The sequence below is a fragment of the Mytilus trossulus genome, chromosome 11 (assembly GCF_036588685.1).
Source record: "Mytilus trossulus isolate FHL-02 chromosome 11, PNRI_Mtr1.1.1.hap1, whole genome shotgun sequence".
Taxonomy (NCBI): Eukaryota; Metazoa; Mollusca; class Bivalvia; order Mytilida; family Mytilidae; genus Mytilus; species Mytilus trossulus.
Genome location: NC_086383.1, coordinates 65,209,965 through 65,230,754, shown reverse-complemented (window position 1 = coordinate 65,230,754; position 20,790 = coordinate 65,209,965). Strand labels below are relative to the sequence as shown.

General features: G+C 34.4%; 1 protein-coding gene across 1 annotated transcript; it reads right to left on the bottom strand.

Moving 5' to 3' along the window:
• Positions 1-2,924: 2,924 nt before the first annotated feature.
• LOC134691427 (serine/arginine repetitive matrix protein 2-like) lies at positions 2,925-20,751 on the bottom strand. Its single transcript, XM_063551949.1, has 6 exons — positions 20,726-20,751; positions 9,009-16,106; positions 7,083-7,248; positions 6,613-6,780; positions 5,668-5,811; positions 2,925-4,848 (listed from the first exon to the last, which is right to left on the bottom strand). Exons 2-6 carry the CDS (start codon positions 16,074-16,076, stop codon positions 4,622-4,624), a joined length of 7,773 nt encoding a protein of 2,590 aa, XP_063408019.1. The 5' UTR covers positions 16,077-16,106; positions 20,726-20,751; the 3' UTR covers positions 2,925-4,621.
• Between the last annotated feature and the right edge of the window lie 39 nt (positions 20,752-20,790).

The following is a 20,790-nucleotide window of genomic DNA, read 5'->3' as shown; positions in this document are numbered from 1 at the left end:
CGGGGACGAAACGTCCACCAGCAATGGCATCGACCCAGTGGTGTAAATAGTTATCAAAAGTACCAGGATTATAATTTCATACGCCAGACACGCGTTTCGTCTACATAAGACTCATCAGTGACGCTCAGATCAAAATGGTGAAAAAGCCAAAACATATACAAAGTTGAAGAGCATTGAGGACCAAAAATTCCAAAAAGTTGTGCCAAATACGGCTAAGGTAATCTACTCCTGGGGTAAGAAAATCCTTAGTTTTTCTAAAAGTTCAAAGTTTTGTAAACAGAAAATTTATAAAAATGACCATATAATTGATATTCATGTCAACACGATATAACCTTAACATTAACCAAGAAAACTAAACAAATAGAGTTGACCTATTACTTACAGTTTAAGAAACACAGACCAAAACGCAAATAAATTAACACTGAGCAATGAACGGTGAAAATAAGGTCAAGGTCAAATAAAACCTGTCTGACTGACATAGATCATGTTGCATATAGTATTAGAAAAAAGACCAAACCTCAAAAACTTAACTTTGACCACTGAACCATGAAAATGAGATCAAGGTCAGAGGACACCTGCCAGCTAGACATGTACACATTACAATCATTCCATACACCAAATATACTAGACCTATAATATTGCACACAGTATAAGAAAAACAGACCAAAACTGTCCGATGGGCATGAGGACTTTCAAGGTATGCACATACCAAATATAGTTATACTATTATTTATAATAAGAGAGAATTTAACATAACAAAAAACCTTTTTTTTCAAGTAGTCACTAAACCATGAAAATAAGGTCAAGTAGATTGGAAATATGACTAACAGAAACTTCGTAACATGAGGCATCCATATACAAAGTATGAAGCATCCAGGTCTTCCACCTTCTAAAATATAAAGAAATAAGCTAACGCCGACGCCGCCATATCACAATCCCTATGTCGAGCTTTCTGCTACAAAAGTCTCAGGCTTGACAAAAATTGTTATCAAGGGGCAATAACTCTAATTTGAAGTCGTGTAACGATTTTGACAGAGATTTATTTGAATTATTTGAGTTGCTGATCTTTTTAGCAATATGAAGTGTCTCGCTATCTACTATAGTTTTCAAGATAAAAGGCAAAAAAGATATGCAATGGTAACAAATGTCATTTTAGGGCAAAAACTCATACATAACGTCATCCAACAGTTTTGACATCAATGGAAAATAAGTAACAATCTGAACATGTTTTCGCCTTTGTCAAATTTTCAGGTTACAATTGTTTTCAAATTGATAAGACAAAACTTGCATTTGACCGATACATTCTATTTTTAGTAATGTTAGCCATCTTGGTTGGCAGACAGAGGTCTGGGACAAGCCTATAGAAAATTTGCTCTTCTTCGAGAATTTTCATTTGTGGTTAAACTTTACCCACAAAATACTAGAAAATTGATATACTACAAATAATAATGAATCCACTGTTAGCCTGAATTGAAGATTTGCTATACCTGCTTAATGTCAAGGACTGATTGAAGGATTGTAAGAAAATCACAGTTCAACAAAGTACATATCCAGAGGCGGATTTAGAGGGGGGCCCAGGGTCCCCCTTTTCTGTGAAAAATTTGGTTGATTATAAAGGGAATTACTGAAGCAGGACCGGAGAGGTCCCTCACTTAGGCAGTCAGTGGGCCCCCACTTGTGAAAAATTCTCGAACCACAACTGATGTCTTCTATTGGCTATTATGTCTACTTTGGCAAAATCAGGTAATCAAATATACATGAAAATACAATTGATCCTTAATCCACTAAACTAAATTATCCACAGTAAACAAAGTACATGTATAGTTTCATTAATAAGAAAGAATCAATGGTATTTCAGAAAGACAATTGGGGAACATGGTTGAGTTAATAGGCATTTGTTTTCAATTTACCTTCTATACATTTGTACAAACTAAATCAACTAAGAATGTGTCCATAGTACACGGATGACCAATCAGCACTATCAATTTCTATGATCAGTGGACCATGAAAATGTCTAAACACTCTTATTTGGCATTTAAATTACAAAGATCATATTTCTAATGCATAACATAACAAGTGAAACAACAAATGTGTATTTTAATTTGATAGATAATTTTTGTGCTTTTTTGTAAATGTTTGTTTGTTTCGAGATTGTAACACAGTAATAACTGCTGTACCCATATTTTGACTATCTTTCCGATTAGCGCTATAAAATCATTTCCATTTTTTATATTTGAAAATGCCTGTACCAAGTCAGGAATATGACAGTTGTTTCCATTTGATTGTTGTGTTTTATCATTTGATTTTGCCATTAGATTAGGGAATTTCCGTTTCGAATTTTCAGTTTTCAGTTCAGTATTTTTATGATTTTACTTTTTTCATAAGCAACATGTTTCAAGTTGATTGGACTTCAATTTCATCCAAACTACCTCCACCATAAACTTTGAACTTGAAGCGGAATATACAGACATAGAACGGACGCACAAACTAAAGGACGAATTGACCTAATTGAAAGGACGCACAGACCAGAAAACATAAAGCCCATAAATTGGGCATAAAAGTAACAGTATTTTTTTTAAACAAGTATGTGTCCATAGTTCACTTCTGCCACATTTGCTCTATCTGTTTCTATGTTCAGTGGACCGTGAAACTGGGGTCAAAACTCTTATTTGACTTAAAAACTAGAAAGATTATATCATCATGATCATAGGGAACTAAGTTTCAAATTCAAATTGAATGGACACCAACTTCATCAAAAACTACCTGGACCAAAAACTTTAACCTGCAGTGGGACAGACAGAGGAATGTTGAACAAACAAACAGACTGAAGAATGAATGAAAAGATGCAGAAACCAAAAATTCTGGAGAGCAAAGCACAATCAACAGACTTAGCACAAGTAAATGAATTAAAGAAATATTATAGGTCTTTAACAAATATTTAATGTAATGTTACTGTACATGCAAAGTTAGAGGAGACAACACAACACATAATGATATACTGACAAAAACATTAATATATTATACCTAGGTAGAAATATATTTGGCATTTAAACCTATTTAATTTTATATTGATGGTAGAAAATATACTCTGGCTTCAGAACAATTTGTTAACTACTGAAAACAGACACAAAACAGACTTAAAAATTATCAGTCCAAGTACAGTGTTTATCTCAACCTGGATATGAAATGAGACACGTATAAAATGCTGAAGGGAATCTGCACACAAAAAATACATAAAATCCACATGTCTCATATATAGAAAGGAAGCTCTGAGAAAAATCAATATCATGTGTAATATTTTATACAAGTTATTCTCAGCTAAATTTTATTCAAGCCCCATACCACTGTATTGATATGTTTTAATACAGCAATACCAGATATGATAATTTTGTTCATTATAACATTTGATTGCTTTCATAAATATATAGTTTGTGTCATCCTGCTCAGCAAACATGAATGGAAACTTACTTAACGCTATTTTAAAGGGAAGCAACTCTTTGATGAGTAAAAACCCAGGAAGTGCAGGTTGTCTTTTCAAGGGAAGATACTTTGCTAACAACAGAAAGTAGTACCGGTAAAAATAGGTTGTCCTTGCCTAGGATTATTTCAGTGAGTGACAGTTGTCATAGATCAATGTTAAACTATATCCTGCTACCGACAAAAATATGCATATATAAAAAGATTCACTCAGACTAGTACTATATCTAAAGCACATTTAAAATTACAAAAAAAATGAAAAACAAATTATGCGTTGTGATAAACAAAAAGACAATTAAATTAAATACAATTTAACTTTTTTCAAGAAAATTTCAAATACCTCTTTCAGCATAATAATTTCCAGTTTCCATTTCTTTTCCTCCCTTTTTGTGCATTAAAGACTTTCAGTATACATTGTACTGAGGCAAAAATACTTCCAAAATTTATATCTTAAACAAATATACATGCAACATTTAATTTTTAACACAACATTTCAATGTTGCAAAATTCAAATATCATAAAAATTTGAAAGTTTATATAATCTGTGTTAAATCAGAGTATAAAAAAAATACTATGAGACAAGACAATCCATCATCAGACTTTTATTGTTTTCACTTTCGATCATCTTGGATTTTCAGGAATTCCTTTTCTCCTGGTTATATTAAAAAAGAAAAAAAAATGCACATTTCGTGTACATTTTGAAGGATGTTCACATCTCTGTTTAGCAGAGATATTGCTAAACACAGAATGACAAATCCTCAATTTTAGGAGCAAATTATCTCCCTTGAAAAACGGAAGACACATTAAAAATTATTATTTTTTATTCTTAGTAATAAATAAGTCTGATGATGAATGACAAGTACCTCTGTTTCAGAGATGTACACTGTAAAAATTTGTTATCTCCCTTGAAAGAATAACAAATTGTCAATTATTACAGCCCATATGTAACATGGTCAAGGGCAGATAATCTATCTCATGCATTTGTGTTATTATTATCTCCCTTGAGACAATAAAAAATTGTCAATTATTAAAGTCCATGTGTAATATGGTCAAGGGCAGATAATCTATCTCAACCATTTTTGTTATTGAAGCGCATTTGAAAATATACGAAGTAAGAAAACCTAAAAAACAACAACAATTGTGTCTAAACTTTGTTGAAAACAGCCGTAGTCATAAAGTCTTCATAGCCCATTCGAATGGTTCCTTGCATCTGAGGGTCCCTCTCTTTGAAGGAATCCGTTAATGATTTTAACATGACGCATGACTGAATAAAGTTGTCTAATGTTAGTGATCTTCTTCCGTTGACATCAAACTTAGAAATGACGATGTGACCAAACTGTGGTGATAAGTTATATCCCATCTGCTGGAAGGCTAAAATAAAAGGAGAAAAATTTGTATGATCCTTTATTTTGATGATAAAATAGAATATTCACACAAGGAATGTGTTATAGAGAACAAAAAAGAGCAGAAACCACCTAAGTCCACCAAGCTCGAACTCTGCAAGAAATTTAGCTTTTACTGGAAAAATGTGTACATTTTCAATTTTTTTATTGCTTGATTTAACATTTTTTTTACTACTTAGCTTACAAGTGAATAAGAAAATCCTGTAACTAATGATTCCATTTACAACATTAAAATTGTCAATCTGATCAAAATCAACACTTCGTTTTGTTTAGTTTGCCTTAGCAACAATCAAATATAATGGACGACCTAATTTAATTCAGACTGAACATAAAATTGGTTAACACTGGACTATATAAAAAATTTGGCATATAATGCACCAATGCTGTTACAGGTTAGTGTGAGGGCTGAGAGATCACAAACCATGTTTAATCCCACCGGATTCTGTGCCAAGTTACAAGTTTGTGATTCAGTGGTTGTCATATGTTACTGTCTACCATATCATCTTAGTGCTGTAGTTTTTAGTATTAATAAGGCTTTCGGTTTTCTCATTTGATATGATTCACACTTTGTCATGACAAGCCCTCTCAAAGCTGATTAAATTGTATGGATTCAACTGACTTCTAACAGCTGTAGGATAACTGTCATCCTAATCTGTTTAGACAGATAGCTGTCACATCTACAATCAATCCACATTCCCTTATTCTAATATAAACAGCATTAGTGGTATTGGATCTACTTTTTTTTGCTATCTCAAAACTTGTTGCAACTAATAATACTGGTACCTACCTTGAATCAGTTCATGAGCTTCTATGGAACCAGAACGATTACCATCAATTCTCTCAAACACACCTTTCCATTGTTGAATATAATTCCACAAGGCATTGAACTCATGTAACTGTATAGTTCCTGAATTATCTCTGTCAAACATGCCTGAGATACAGATTTTAAAGTAATAATTCATAATTTTTAAAAACTTAAAAAATGGCCAAGAATAAAAAGAGATTTTAAGGGAATATGTCAGATTAACTTGCAATCAATTATAAAGGTGAGATATTTTTTGAAAATAGTCTAGTCATATCAGGGTCTTTTATAGCTGACTATGCGGTATAGGCTTTGCTTATTGTTGAAGGCCGTACAGTGACCTAAAGTTGTTATTGTCTGTGTCATTTTGGTCTCTTGTGGATAGTTTTCTCATTGGCAATCATACCACATCTTCTTTTTTATATTGTGTATATTTTGGTGTGTAGAAAACATTTGTTACTTGGGAAATAAGTGCACATCATTTATTAGGGGGATTAACAGCATCAAGGATCTCAATCGCCTGTTGTTAAATTATCTTTTGTGATTGCCATCTTTAAATTATCTATTTCCATTTTTATTTTTAAATTATCTGTATCATGTTGCAATGTTGTTTCCTAGTATTTTTTTGTATAACAGATAATAAAGTGAACAGTCTGCTGTTTCAAATTGTCACAAAACTTTAATTTAATATGAATGGCTTCTGATACACTGACCTACATTCAGCGCTAAATTTGTTTTCTTTATCCCTATAATTGGAATAATAGTTACTGTGCATATTTAACTGAATTTTTTTTCCTCCATTTGAGTATAGTAAATGCAATTGCAATGATAAAAGTTGTGAGAGGTTACAATTGAGACTTGACAAAAAAAGATCAATTTTCTCATATAATATACATGTTTCATGCACAATATATGACCACTGTGACCTACTTATCATTAGTCTACACGTCTCTGGGTTGAAATGTGACCAGTTTCCATTGACAAGAGCCTGTTGTAACTCATGGGCTGTTATATGTCCACTTTTGTCCTGGTCCACAGTTAAAAACCACTGGTATACACTGGGGTCTATTCCTGGTGGAGGGCCTGCTCCATAACCTCCTACAAAAAAGTTTTAAATTATCTCCCATTACACATTATAATCTCTTGTTCAATACTTTTCAACTTCGACAAAATGAAGCATTCAAATTTTTTAATAATATTTAAATGCAATAACCAGGAAATAGCACTCAAATCCAGCTTTTTTAATTTCTATGCATTATTTCATCTTTCTTAGTGACTTGTCATAGTGAGCACATGCATTCTCATATGTTGCATTAAATGTACTCAGATTTTTGGAATGCCTCGTCCATTAATATCTACAGAATCATCCAATAAAATCTACAGAATAAGGTTCTCCTCACCTGGTGCTTGTCCATAGCCTGGCTGTGGAGCAGCTGCAGGGTATCCGGGCTGACCTCCAGGGTAACCTGGTTGTCCTGGGGGTGGGGCACCATATCCTGGCTGTCCCGGGGGAGCACCATATCCTGGTTGACCTGCTGGAGGACCATAACCTCCTGGTGGGGCACCCTGAAAATAAATAAAAAATCTATATAAATATCAGATGGAAATTATTTAATTACTTCATAATACACTGTCTAATCTTACAATACTTAGACCACACCAACAATAATTGTTAGGATTATGGGATTGTCAGCTTTTATTTTTTTGAACCAGTGATTTTCATAAATAAAAATAATTGGTGTGACCTTTCATATAATTTCTAATAAATACTTACTTAGTTAGGAAACTTCAGTCTGAACCATTTTTTTTTGACACAGTTTTATCAACTTTTTACTTAGAAATCAACTATGTATAGTATAATGGTCAAGTTTTATCCATTAAAATGTACATTGTATTCCAGTGATAATCTTATCTGGAGCTTGTTTTAGACTGCCAAAAACCTGCCACCAAAATGTATTGCCTTCATAGTTATTGACTGATTTACTATTGAAGCGTATGCTACCTTTATGGATTTTTCATAATCCAATTTCCAACTTATTTACCTTCTGGAACTAAAACATACTCAACTTACTGCTCTTCAGGTGTTAAAATAGGATGATTACAGTTGAATATCAACCTCAAAGCTACTTAAGACAACATAATTGATATAATAAAGACAACATTCAAACATTCAGTCAAATCTGATTCAGAGGTCAACAGTTCTTCTTGCTTGAGGTCAAAGCAATAATTTTTAAATATTAAAAATAAAATCAATAACCACATTGTAATCGGACAATGAAACAGGTAATTCTGATATATAGTATACCATTACCATCAATTCCTCGCTGAAATATGCCTTCTTTAAAAAAAAATTACCGATATGATAGAGTATTGAAACAATCGTTATACAAATTTAAAGTAATTCTGATCCAAAAAAATTATCATTGCAACTATCTTTTAAAAAATGCCTAAATGAAGAAACATTTTAAAGCATATGAGTACTATGCACAGTATACCTCTACATTATGTTAGGTGTACATGAGGTGTCACAGATTTGTGCAACATTTCTCTTACTATAATATATATACAATTTATCATAATTTTTGTGTAAATTTATTGATATTTTTTAAAGGCAGTATGCTTTTGAGATCAGTAAATGCTGCATTCACGCTTCAGTTATTTTGGTAACAATCATGTCATTCATATGGACATTCAATACCATTAACTCATGAAGCTCTTCAGAATGCATATACCATCTAAAACATGGTAAACTGAAGAAAAAAGCAAATTAAAAGTATAAAGAATGGCTTATTCTTAATTAAATGAATAGAAGAGAAAGAAATGTCAGGAACTTCTCAACATACATAGTGTATTAGTGTATTCAGCATCGCATTGCAAGGTGTATCAATTTAACTTTGGTATTGTGCAATTTCTACTTTATCCTAGTTTTACTATTACAGTTTTATCTTATGGTAAGTTGTACATCAAAATAGTCTCTGATATTGAGTGTTACATTAAATATCCAGCCAATGACTATACATAATGTTTATCATGTGTACAATTACATTGAAATTACCCATAATGCTTCTTAAAGTAAACCATCACCTATCATGCCCATATAACCTCTAAAAATATTTTATAAACAACCACCAAAAATCAATATTTTCATTTTATAAATAAAATTAAAATCTTAAGTCTACAAAGAAATTCAGAAAATGAAGGGAGTAGCAGCATTTGTATTTGTATATAATAAAGCATGAATTCTTTTTAAATTTACAACTTGAAAAATGAAAAAAAATATGTGACCACTTAAATCAGATCTGACTGAGCTTTGACCTCACACTAACCATTGATAACAGTTTCTTAGCTTCTTTTTCGTTTCCTGCAATTTTCCATTTTCCATCTTTTTCATCTTTGTATAAAACCACTGGGGGGTCTTGTTGTAGATAATATTTCAATTTAGCACCCGATAATTTCACAGATTCCCACATATCTTCTTTTGTTTTAGAGGCAGGAGTTTTGTCTGAAACCTTGGTTGCTTCTTTTGACATTTTTTCTCCCCATATCTCCCATGGTGATTTATGATTCCAGTCTTTTACATAAGGTTTCTTCACACTTGAAGCAGAGTTTGCATCACTTACAACCGTCTTATTACTCTTTACTTCGAGATCCTCATCTATGTCATGTATTGACAAAGGAGAATACAGTGGACTTTCCTCAGACATGCCTTCAAAATCAGACCCTTCATCTGAGGATGGAGATGGAGCATACTGAACAACTCCATACAATTTTCCAGTGGATTTCCCCTGGACTTCTTTTCTTGGACTGACCAGTACACTCCCCTTCTGATCTGACATTGTTGTACTTGTTTGATTATCACTTGAAGATCCTGTCAATTTTGTTGATGAAGTATCTAAAAGTGTGCAGAATTGTTCTAATGCATTTCTCATTGAGAATTCTAGTTCTGCCCTCTTTGAGTCATCTTCAGATTGTTTTATCATTGATGGTTCCCCAAATGTGTGTTTCTTAATTTCATTAGCTGAGGAAGACATGGCTGTGTCAACTCGAGGTTTTTTCTTCAAATCTTCCATCTTTGATTTGTACATTTCTTCGAGGACAGTTTTCATTGTATCTTCTAGCTTTAACTTTAAAGGTCCTTCCAATGAGGATTTCCTTAATTCTTTTAAAGTCGACCACATAGATGCCTCCAAACCTGACCTTTTAGAAAAAGCCTCTGATGCAGTTTCTGTTTTGGCTGATGACTTTGATTCTTGAGGGACAGATCTATTGGATTCCATATGTTTAGTGCTTGTTCGAGATTGCCCTGCAAATGCTGCCAGTTGTTGTGTTAAAGAATGTTTTGAAGAAGTGGACTGGTTTGCGATTGCAGCTTTTGCTACCTCTGTGGATTTCTCTAATTCCAGTAAAGTTGACCTGATTGACATTTCTAAGGCTGTTCTAGCTTCATCTTCAGATGAATCTTCTGATTGTTTAATGGTGTCAATAGCTTCTCTATTTGACCTGAAGTTTGTAGATTTTTTAGCATCTTTTGGGTCCAGAGTGAATCTTTGTGTGTCTACTGTATTTCTTAGAGGAATCTTCGTTTCTTCTCTGGAACGACTTCGACCTCTTCTTGGTGACCTTCTTCTCCTTTCATCCTTTATCCTGTAATCTCTTTTTTCACTTCTTGATGACCTTGACCTAAAACTGTCAGATGATTTGGATTCTCCACTTGCAAACATATTTTTTTTAGGTTGATCATGTGATTTAGAACTTGATGTTCTCCCTATTGACCTACTGGAATCACTGACTTTTGCATTCTGTTCTTTTGTGTCACAATCAATAACAATAGGAGTCGTCACTGACCCAAGATCATTGTTTAAAAACCTATTACTTGCTTGTTCATTCGATTTGTTAGCTGAAAGCCCTGTCATAGATCTACTCTCATCTAATCGCCTTTCTGTCTTTCCTATGTCAGGATGCTCAGCTTTTGCTCTTTTTGAAACTGGAGATCTTTCTTTTCTATCCTTATTACCAATATCGTTTACTCTACTCCGCTTTGGCACTAAGTTGTCCTTATTCAGAACAGCTTGCTGATTTTGACTTGTCTTTCTTTTCATTTCTTCAGCACAATCTTTACTGAACATTTCCCGGAATCTTTGACGTCTAGGTTTACTAACGTATATCAATAACAACAACAATGCTCTCCAATGTACAAGACATGCAGGAGAGTTTATTGGTTGAAGAGTGTAGGTCTCCAATACAGGCCAATCCTGTTCTTCGCAGAGCTTTTTTAAGGTACAATAGTCCTTTTGATTCATTTCGACATTTTTCGGCATCAGACCAGATTCATTTAGCATCGTGACTAGTTCCTCTGGTGTTGATCTTGCACCAAGTATCCATATGACCAACTGGTGAATTGCCGCTCCACATCCTGCAATATTCGACGACCATTTTTCATCTCGAAAAATCCAAGGTAGATGATTGGAAAATGCATGTCTCTTTAACCTCCAGGACACAAATTGACACTCAGGTATGGGGCAAACTGTAGGTCGTTTGATTTTACAACCCAAACTCGGTTCCTCATCCATCGGCTCAACAGTAACATTGTCCATAGTATCTCTATTCATTTTCTCTTCTTCTTTAGATTGTGTATCATTTACATTTCCAGTCATTGATGTAATTTTGGGAATTCTTTGGCTAACAGATCCAATTGTTGTTAATTCAGATGATCCAGTAACACTTTTCTGCTGATTCTGCAATTTTGTATCTTGATCCAACTTTTTCAATTGTAATTGTGTTGATACTTCAGGAGCTTTTTTATAACCAGATTGAGCTTGTTTCTTGGCTTCTCCTCTGTTAGATTTATTAAAGTTGGGAACATTCTGCAGACGATATCCAAATGTTTGAATGCTAGGTGGTGGAACCGGTTGAGGCACTGATTTTGGATGTACAAAGTTACTCTGGTTACCAATAGAAACAGTTGGTTCTCTATACATCCCACCTGTAGAAAAACTTTGTCCTGTATTGGTAGACTTTCCATGACTTAATTCAGTTTTGTTACATGAAATATGAGTTTGTTCTTTGACTTTCATATTCTGTGCAGAGGTTGATTGACTATCACTTCCTGATGACACAGGTAAATTTTTATTTGGCGTTTTATTCAGTTGCTGTGTCTTTTCTGTAGAACATAAACCATGCTTTGGCAAGTTTTGTGATGAATCATCATTAGTTTTCGACTGATGGATTACTTGGGATGTTACATATTTCATTTTGATCTCTTGATTCAAAGCTTTTTGGTCATCATTTTGACTTTTAATCGTTTGATTCCCTTTCTTTTCATCATCCTCAATTTTATCTTTTAAACTTTTGTTTTGGTTTTTAATCTTTTGATTCGAGCTTGTATCTGTATCTTTCTTTGCTCGTATTTGTTCTCGGTTGCATTTTCTCCTTGAACTTCTCTTTTGATTTTTTTGTTGCCGTTGGTAATGACTTGTCCATAAAGATAGAGATGAAGCCGGACCCTTTTTCTTTATAATAGCTGATTTTTCACTACTATCTTTTTGAAATTTTGGTGACTTGTCCGTCTGGTTTTTAGAAGTTGTCACTTCTTTCTCACTGGATGTAGAAGATTTTTGTGCACCAGAGTCAGCTCCCATTTCTTGTTGTTGCCTTATGTACTGTAACTGAGCCTCGAGAATACTTTCTTCAGATTTATTCAATGCTCCTGTTGACATCTTTTCAGACATGTTTTGAACTGTTACAGTCTGGATACTTGTCCTTGAAGGGATTGCAGTGTTGGACAAACCCATACTCTTATCTGTACTTGATGAGATAGCAAGTGTGGGTGTAGGTGCTGCTTGTGAAAATCTAGAGTTTCGACTAGATACAGGTGTGGTATTGGGAGTACAAGTTTTTGCTAATTGCCAAGGTGGTGCATTGTTTGTGCTAGCTTTTATAGAAAATGATACTGGCTTGATCTCACGATTGCTACCAGTAGTTGCCACTGTTGTTGAAGTACTTAATAAAGTTGCCAATGTGGTTTTTAAAGTTGACAAATGTTCAAACTGTGGGTTACTTTTTGAAACTGTCTGTGAAACTGGCTGTGAAACTGGCATATTATGAGGAAGTGTCCTAGCTTGTGTTGGATTCAACGAAGCATTTATATGTGATGACACTGGATTATAAGTATTCTGTGTATTACTAAAAGATGACCTGGACGGTGTTTGGTTAAATCTAGCATTAAAGCCAAGCTGAGGTTGGTTAGCTGCAGTATTTAAACGCACTTGTTGAAGATTCTGAAGATTTCTGTGTCTTAATAAGTTATGTCCAGTATTTCTTGCTTGTCCACGCATCTGTTGAAAATTTAACATGTTAGAGTTCATAGCCATTCGGACATTCTGCATGTTTTGTGTGGAACTAACCATGGGCATTCTTCCCGGCAGAAAATTCCCTCTGACAACATTTGTAGGATATTGAACTTGAGCCATATTTGATATATTTGCTCCAAAAGGCATTCGAACCTGCTGTATGTTTTGAAAAGTTGGATTTAAATTCAGCATCGGAGGTTGACTAGTGTGTACTGAAGCATTCAATGGCAAAGTTGGTTGGGGAACATTGTATGGTACAGGTGTCATGGGTGGTCTGGTCATGTCCAAGGGTGGAGTCTGGCTAACCATATCCCACTGGGCTGTCTGAGATCCTAATCCAATGGTTTTCATTACATTCAGATTCTTCAAATCAATGTCTGTACCATCCTCTTCCTCATTACTCGTTTCTTGCCTTTCACATGCAGGAGTTGCCTCCCTTTTATTATTGTCCTTGTGATACCTATCAGAAGATCTACGATCACCTGTTGGGGTCTTTGTATTTCTCTGCCTATTATCATCTCTCCGAAGATCCCTATTTCGACTTCGGCTACTTATTGTACCGTCTTTACCACTATCATTTTGTCTAGGATTTCTTTCCCTTTCAGTTTCGTTTCTTTCATTAACATTTTGTCCTGGAGTTCTGGATCTACTCTGATCTCTAATTTGACTTTCTCTAGGGCTTCTGGTTCTTCTCTGATCTCTTATTTGACCTTGTCTAGGGCTTCTGTGTCTTCTGCCTTCGTTTATTCTCTTATTACGACCTCTGCTACCAAGAGGACTTCTAGATCTTTGATTGCTTCCTTCACGTTGATTTTGCCTTTGATTCTGGATATTGTTTGCTCTATTTGGTTCCCTTCGTCTTGTTTCTCTACCTTTTGACAGTCTACCATGGTTATTGTTTTGTTTCCTATCAGTTCTATCCTCTCGGTTTTTCTCTGAGGTTTGTAATATTCTACCTAGTCTATTGTCCTGTCTACTATTCTTACGGCTTTTACTTTTGTTATTACCTTTAGGACTTTGGTTTATATTCACCATGATATCGTCTCCCTGACAGGATACAACTCTCATTGGACTATTCAAATTAATTTCCAATCCTTTTGGACTATCCCCTTGTTGGTCATCATACAACTGTACCATTCTTATGGGACTATCCATTTCTTGGTCTTCATATTCCTGCCTTAATCTCATAGGACTATTTGATTGTCTGTTGTAAAAACCTGGACTTTCAGGTCTATTCCATTGGGTATCTGCATGTTCAATGACATTTCCCCATGAACTAATAAGAGGCTCATTACTTGGACTTCTATCACTTCTGAGTATTGCTGGACTTCTGGAACGAATAACTCTGTCATTCCATACACTATCCACATCCAGATGGTCTCTTCCATCCACAGGTGGACCCAAGCGTTTTTCAAGACTTGTAGAATGTCTTCTGAACTCCTGTCCTGAAGCTCTATCTGGGCTTCTTGAACCCTGTCTGAGTCTTAATCTTCTCTCAGAGCTCATAGATTGCCTTGTATGTGTTATATCAGGGCTTCTATGCCTCCTATTTGGAGTATTCCTAACTTCTCTACTTGAGCTTCTCAATTGCCTTCGATTTCTTATGCTCTGTCTTGGGCTTTTAGAATCCCTTCTCTTACTTAAGCCTCTATCTGAACACCTTGAAGTCTGTCTATAGCCTCTGTTTGTAATAAGGCTACTATCAGGCTCAACAAATCGCTCCAGACTCTGAACTCCTGGTTCATTTCTTGAATTTCTTTCAATAAAGCCATGTTCGTCTCTTCGATCAAAATCTTCAATCTGTCTATCATGACTTAAGTTTTGTTCTCCGTGTTGTACGTGGCTATCAACAGAATGTCTACTGTTTACTTCAAAACCCCTGTCTGGACTTCTGAATTCTGATCTATAGTCTCTTTCAGTAAAATGCTCTGGACTTTTGCTCTGAAATCCAAAGTCTTGTTCATGGTATTGACCAGGACTTCTTGACCTGGGTCTATGTGCTTGTTCATTGTAACCTTCTGCGCTTATTGCATCCTGTCTATAGTCTTGTTCAATGAAATGACCAGGACTTCTTGACCTGGGTCTATGTTCTTGTTCATTGTAGCGTTCAGGGCTTATCGCATCCTGTCTATAGTCTTGTTCAATGTAATGACCAGGACTTCTTGACCTGGGTCTATGTTCTTGTTCATTGTAGCGTTCAGGGCTTATTGCATCCTGTCTATAGTCTTGTTCAATGTAATGACCAGGACTTCTTGACCTGGGTCTATGTTCTTGTTCATTGTTAATGTAGCGTTCAGGGCTTATCGCATCCTGTCTATAGTCTTGTTCAATGTAATGACCAGGACTTCTTGACCTGGGTCTATGTTCTTGTTCATTGTAGCGTTCAGGGCTTATCGCATCCTGTCTATAGTCTTGTTCAATGTAATGACCAGGACTTCTTGACCTCGGTCTATGTTCTTGTTCATTGTTAATGTAGCGTTCAGGGCTTATCGCATCCTGTCTATAGTCTTGTTCAATGTAATGACCAGGACTTCTCGACCTGGATCTATGTTCTTGTTCATTGTAACGATCTTGGCCTAACGGATCCTGTCTACAGTCTTGTTCATTGTTTCTTCCTGGACTTCTGAACCTGGGTCTATGTTCCTGTTCATTGTAACGATCTGGACTGATTGCATCTAATCTATCATGTCTATAGTCTTGTTCAATATAACCATCATGTCTTCTTGGTTCTGACCTATCACTGTGTCTCATGTGATGGTCCGGACTTCTTGATCCATGTATGTAATTCTGATTAGAAAAATCTTCTGGACTGTGGGATTTATGCCAATCATTATCTTCAACAAATCCTGCAGGACTTATTGATCTTTGATTATAAGCATCCTGTATCATTTCATCCCTTAAATCTCTTTCAAAGTAATGACTAGGGGTAGTTTCCTCTCTCCTTGGAGGTGAAGCATGTCTACTCCATTCCTGATCATAGCTCCTCCCTCTTGAATGTCTGTCATGACTTCGTGATCTACGGTGCTGGTTACGTCTAAAGCTCATAGTTGTTTCCTCACTGATTTGTTATCAATTCTACAAAATAAATCATAAGTATAGCATGTATAGACAGTACTTCTTTAATTGTCCATTCAACTAAATCTAGTAAAGAAAGTACTACATACAAACCTTGTTGTGTCTAGATCTGTTGTGACGAAAGCTCATAGAAGACGAAATATTTGATCCTTACCGACATCTGCTCTGATGAAAAATTCCTATTTAATCAATTCATTTCATCTCTGATACTGTGGATTCATTTATTTTCGTGGGCATCAATTTTCGTGGATTGCTGAAATTGTTCATAATCGCGGATATTTGATTTTGTGATTTCGCCAATCTATGTATACACAGCCTAGTGAAAATATGTTACTGTTGAACATTTGAATTCATGGTTCACTTGTATCCACGAAACCCACAAAAATTGGTATCCAACAAATAATAATGAATCCACAGTAAGTTGAATCAGATGATTTGAATTTTCGGTTAGCCAAAAAATGTTAACATTATTACATTGTAAAATTAATGTAAATTGCCCTAATGTCAAGAATGTCTCGATTATTGTACATGTACATATGAGGAAGCCGACTAATTTTCACTTTTCCATCATTTTTCATAGCTATAAATAAATTGTTGATTCATTATTATTTGTTGAACAATATTCATGGATTTTGGGGGTATCTGGGTACTGGCATGGTGTGTCAATATTGTTTAGTACTGAATGACTGCAATTTTTTTTTCTATTCTTAAAAGTTTGTTATAAAAATGATAAAATATCAAATTTACACATTTTGAATGTCATAATGAATGTATAAAATGTATCTAAAAATAAATGGAGAACGATTCCATGGGACACAGATCTAAATAATGCCCCGCTTAAAAATAAATTGTAGCTGTACATGCAACCCTGAAAAGTTGGAGCCAAAATGGACAAAATATTAAAGCTTGATACAGGTCTGAATTTGGATTGTTATTAAATATTTGACACATTATCATGATAATATGTTTCTGACGAAATTTTCTTTTTAATTTCTGAAATATGAAATGAGAAAAATTATCGCCCCCCCTCCCCCCCCATATTTTGTTCACCCCCCCCCCCCTTTCCCTTACTCTTAAAAACATCTTTCTTTCAGGATATTGTAAATTGCAACCATAACTACCCATTCATTTTGCCATTTGGATTCCTTATGAGTCTTAAAATTTTAGATGCATGGAAAATGTTTAAATTAGTGTTTTTCAGTTTGTATTCAATTACTACTGAGGCTGCACTGTTTGGGGAAAAAGTTGTCTTTTGGGGAATAATTTTAAGCCTTTTTTTCAAATTGGGATTCTTCTCCAGGGGAAAAAGCCTTTATATTCTCCACTAATTTAAGGCAAACAATATCACTGCACCATAAAGCAAAATGTGAACCAGTGATACAATATGAATATCGCACCCTTACCACAGTGCTATGAAAATAATCCTGTTTATCCCTGGTGCTTCTTCTGTCATGCCCATAATTTCTCAAGACCACTTCCTTGTAAGCATTATCAAATAATCAACCATGCCATATTCCTTGTGTGCCAGTCCCAAGTCAGTAGTCTTTAGTTCAGTGGTTGTCATTGGGTCTTGTCCATCATAATTGTTTTTGGTACATTGCTTTGTTATAAATTGGGCAGTTACTCTTCTCAAATAAACTGTTTCATATTTTTCATATCAGGCCTTTTACAACTGACTATCCGACTATACTGTTTTGATTTTCTCATTGTAGGCCATACAAGTACTTACTCGAGGATTAAACTTAGGACTTTGGCAACGGTAGCCTACAGCTTAAAATTTGTATCCAATTTATACATGTAGTTCTATTTAAGAAAAGCAAACTTTGGGAGCCCACACCAAATTTAAGGGGCCATTGGCGAGTGGGCCCCTGCTAATTTCAAACCCTGTGACGACTGTTGCCTTTAGCAGGTAAGACAACCCGCCAAATGGGAAACTATTCATCAAATAAGTAACAGTTCCTCGTCTGAGTAATCATTAAGTAGTGCTAATAAACTAAATATTCTTTACTGATTTTTTTTGTTCTTCTTAGAACATACATATTTGTACATGTAGAATGGCACATTATTCATAAAAGACAAATCTTTCAAAATATGAAAAGACCTATCTTGATTTAATGAAAATTTACATTGTACTAGAATATGAAAACTATCAAATGATTACTCAAATGAGGAGTTGTTTCTCTTTTTTGGAATAGTGTTATCTATTTACACAATGATTTGGTGCCTATAGTTATTACATATTCATGTAAATCCACTTCATCATGTTCATGTTCTTCTTCTGTAAATCATGATTGATAGTTCATCCACAGGCACAAGACGTTCTGTCAATAGTAATAAAATATTGGCAATGATAATGGGAAGAAAATAGAGTCGGAATAAACATGATAAAAATCAAACATTACAGGAAGATATAAAGTGTCCATATCTATATATGGACACTATTTTCTTCCCATTGCATTTATTTCATTACTATTGACAGAATGTCTAGTGCCTGTGGTTCATTTGCATGAGTACTAGTTCACATGGTTCAGGGGTGCTTTAAAGTGTGAATTTACACTAAAACATATTTACTTTATATCAAAGTGTTTAGTGCAGATTAAAAACATGATGAATGGATTATCATGATTATATATACGAGTTATTTGATTTTGCCATGTGATTATGGACTTTCTGATTAGATTTTCCTGTAAGTTCAGTATTTTTGTGATTTTACTTTTTATTACTATTAAAATATAAGGGTGGTAAATGGTCAAATGATGGTAATGGGGGTACCATCATGAAATTAACAGTAATTATAATTCTTGCCAAAAGACATAACTGGTAATTTTTGGTGTATGATGATGAAATGTACTACTACATTGTACTTTCTTTCAGAGGATAAAAATAAACCACTGTTTTTGAAAAATCATGTTCATGATGTTTAATCAAGTTTATTTTTTCCAAACATAACAGTAGATAGAGAATATCATATGGCTTTTTCAATATCGCATCCGTATCTGCTCAAGGGATTACATTGGTTGAGGGTTGATATGGTGTGATATTGAAAAAGCCATATCATATACACTTTATTATATACATAAATGACATATATACCACCAGTAGATGTTTTTTTATGAGACATGCCGTCATACAAATTTGTTTGGATTCTTAAGCTTTCATCTGAAGATTTGTGTGTAACTTCAAACTTATCTAATTTATTGCACTCCCTTTTTGAAGAACGAAAGAAAATTATAGAAAATATTGTTGTTTAAAAAAAAACAAAAACAAAAACAAAAAAGAAATAAATAGAAGAAATATATAGATAGATATATAATTATAGGAAATAAAATTGATCAGGAGTTGTCTCCCATAGACCTAGTACTATAAAGAATTATGTTATTTCTCCAGGTCACAGTGGCACCCATAACAACTATGTTTTGTTAATAACTTGGTTTATATCAGGTTAATTAGTGTAAATGTGTATTCATGTGTTGTTTTTGTTTTTTGTTGTCTAAATGTACTTTAATCATTCTAATCATTTTCTGTGCTTTATTTTGTAATTCATTCATTTGATTGTATAGCTCAAATTTTGGGCACCATGATTGGTTAATAAAAATTATCTTATCTTACAGATAAGGAGGTTTGAAATGACATCATACAGATTATAGATTTAACATGACATCATACAGATTAGGGATTTGATAAAGCCTTAAAGCTTTGCAACAGTGACTGCAATCGATGATGTGACGTCATACAGATTAAAGGTGTGATAAAGCTTTTGCAACCGTGCTGATATCGATATAATCACGGGTGGTTGATACAACACGCTTGTCATTGATTGTATAAACATACAATTTATCTTTATTTACTACTTAGTATATAATAACAATAATTATTAGACTACTGGCTCTAGATCTGACAAGGATATTTTGACAAATCTCCGTTAAATTTGAATCCAGCTGACCCGACCGCTTGAACTTTTGACGCATACAACAATCACTTTTCTTTGTGGCGTCAGATATTTCATATTGTGACGTCAAAATTTTACAGGAACTTGTGTGATATCCTGTAATGGTGGACAGTAGCGATAACGTGTATTTGATGCTAAGCCTATAATGGTAAATTGACCGTTTGATGCCATTGATGGTAAAGAGCATACCTGCATGTGTACTGCTAGACTTCCTTTCCTATTTTCACAGCTCAATAATATGACTTTCATGTGTCATGCATACTAAAAATCGGCAATCCTGAGTCACACTATACTCCAATGAGACCCACATAAGTTATAGCTCAGCTGTGTTGACTATTGTTAGTGGTGTGTCTGCACCTGCAGTCATTGTTGCATTTGATCTATGGTGGTATTGTCTCATTGGCAATCATTTAAAAATATTTGGGAAATAGTTATAATACATATTATTACATGAGTGGTGCCAACCCTGTTTGTGGTTTTTGAAGGTTTTTGGTCAGACCTGAAATCGAAGCAATAGTTTTGAAGCTTTTAAAATTTTTATCTATCATACAAGATGCTTTTTTTCTGTTTCAAATGGCGTGTTTTGATCATCATGACATATCTGTGTTGAAATATGCGATTGAAATTAGAAATAAATAAGTTTTTAAGGGGAAAATAAAACAGGAAGTACCTGTCCATACTGGTAAGCCATTTTTCAGAATCAAAAGTATGAAAAAATGAAACGAATCTGATTTA

What these genes read in the sequence shown, in the direction of transcription:
- LOC134691427 (XM_063551949.1), bottom strand. Translation starts at nt 16,076, where the DNA reads ATGAGCTTTAGACGTAACCAGCACCGTAGATCACGAAGTCATGACAGA. An exon ending in CTAAGAAACTGTTATCAATG is followed by an intron (nt 7,249 to 9,008) that starts GTTAGTGTGAGG and finishes ATTTATTTTCAG; the next exon opens with GGTGCCCCACCAGGAGGTTA. An exon ending in AGCTCATGAACTGATTCAAG is followed by an intron (nt 4,849 to 5,667) that starts GTAGGTACCAGT and finishes CTTTTATTTTAG; the next exon opens with CCTTCCAGCAGATGGGATAT.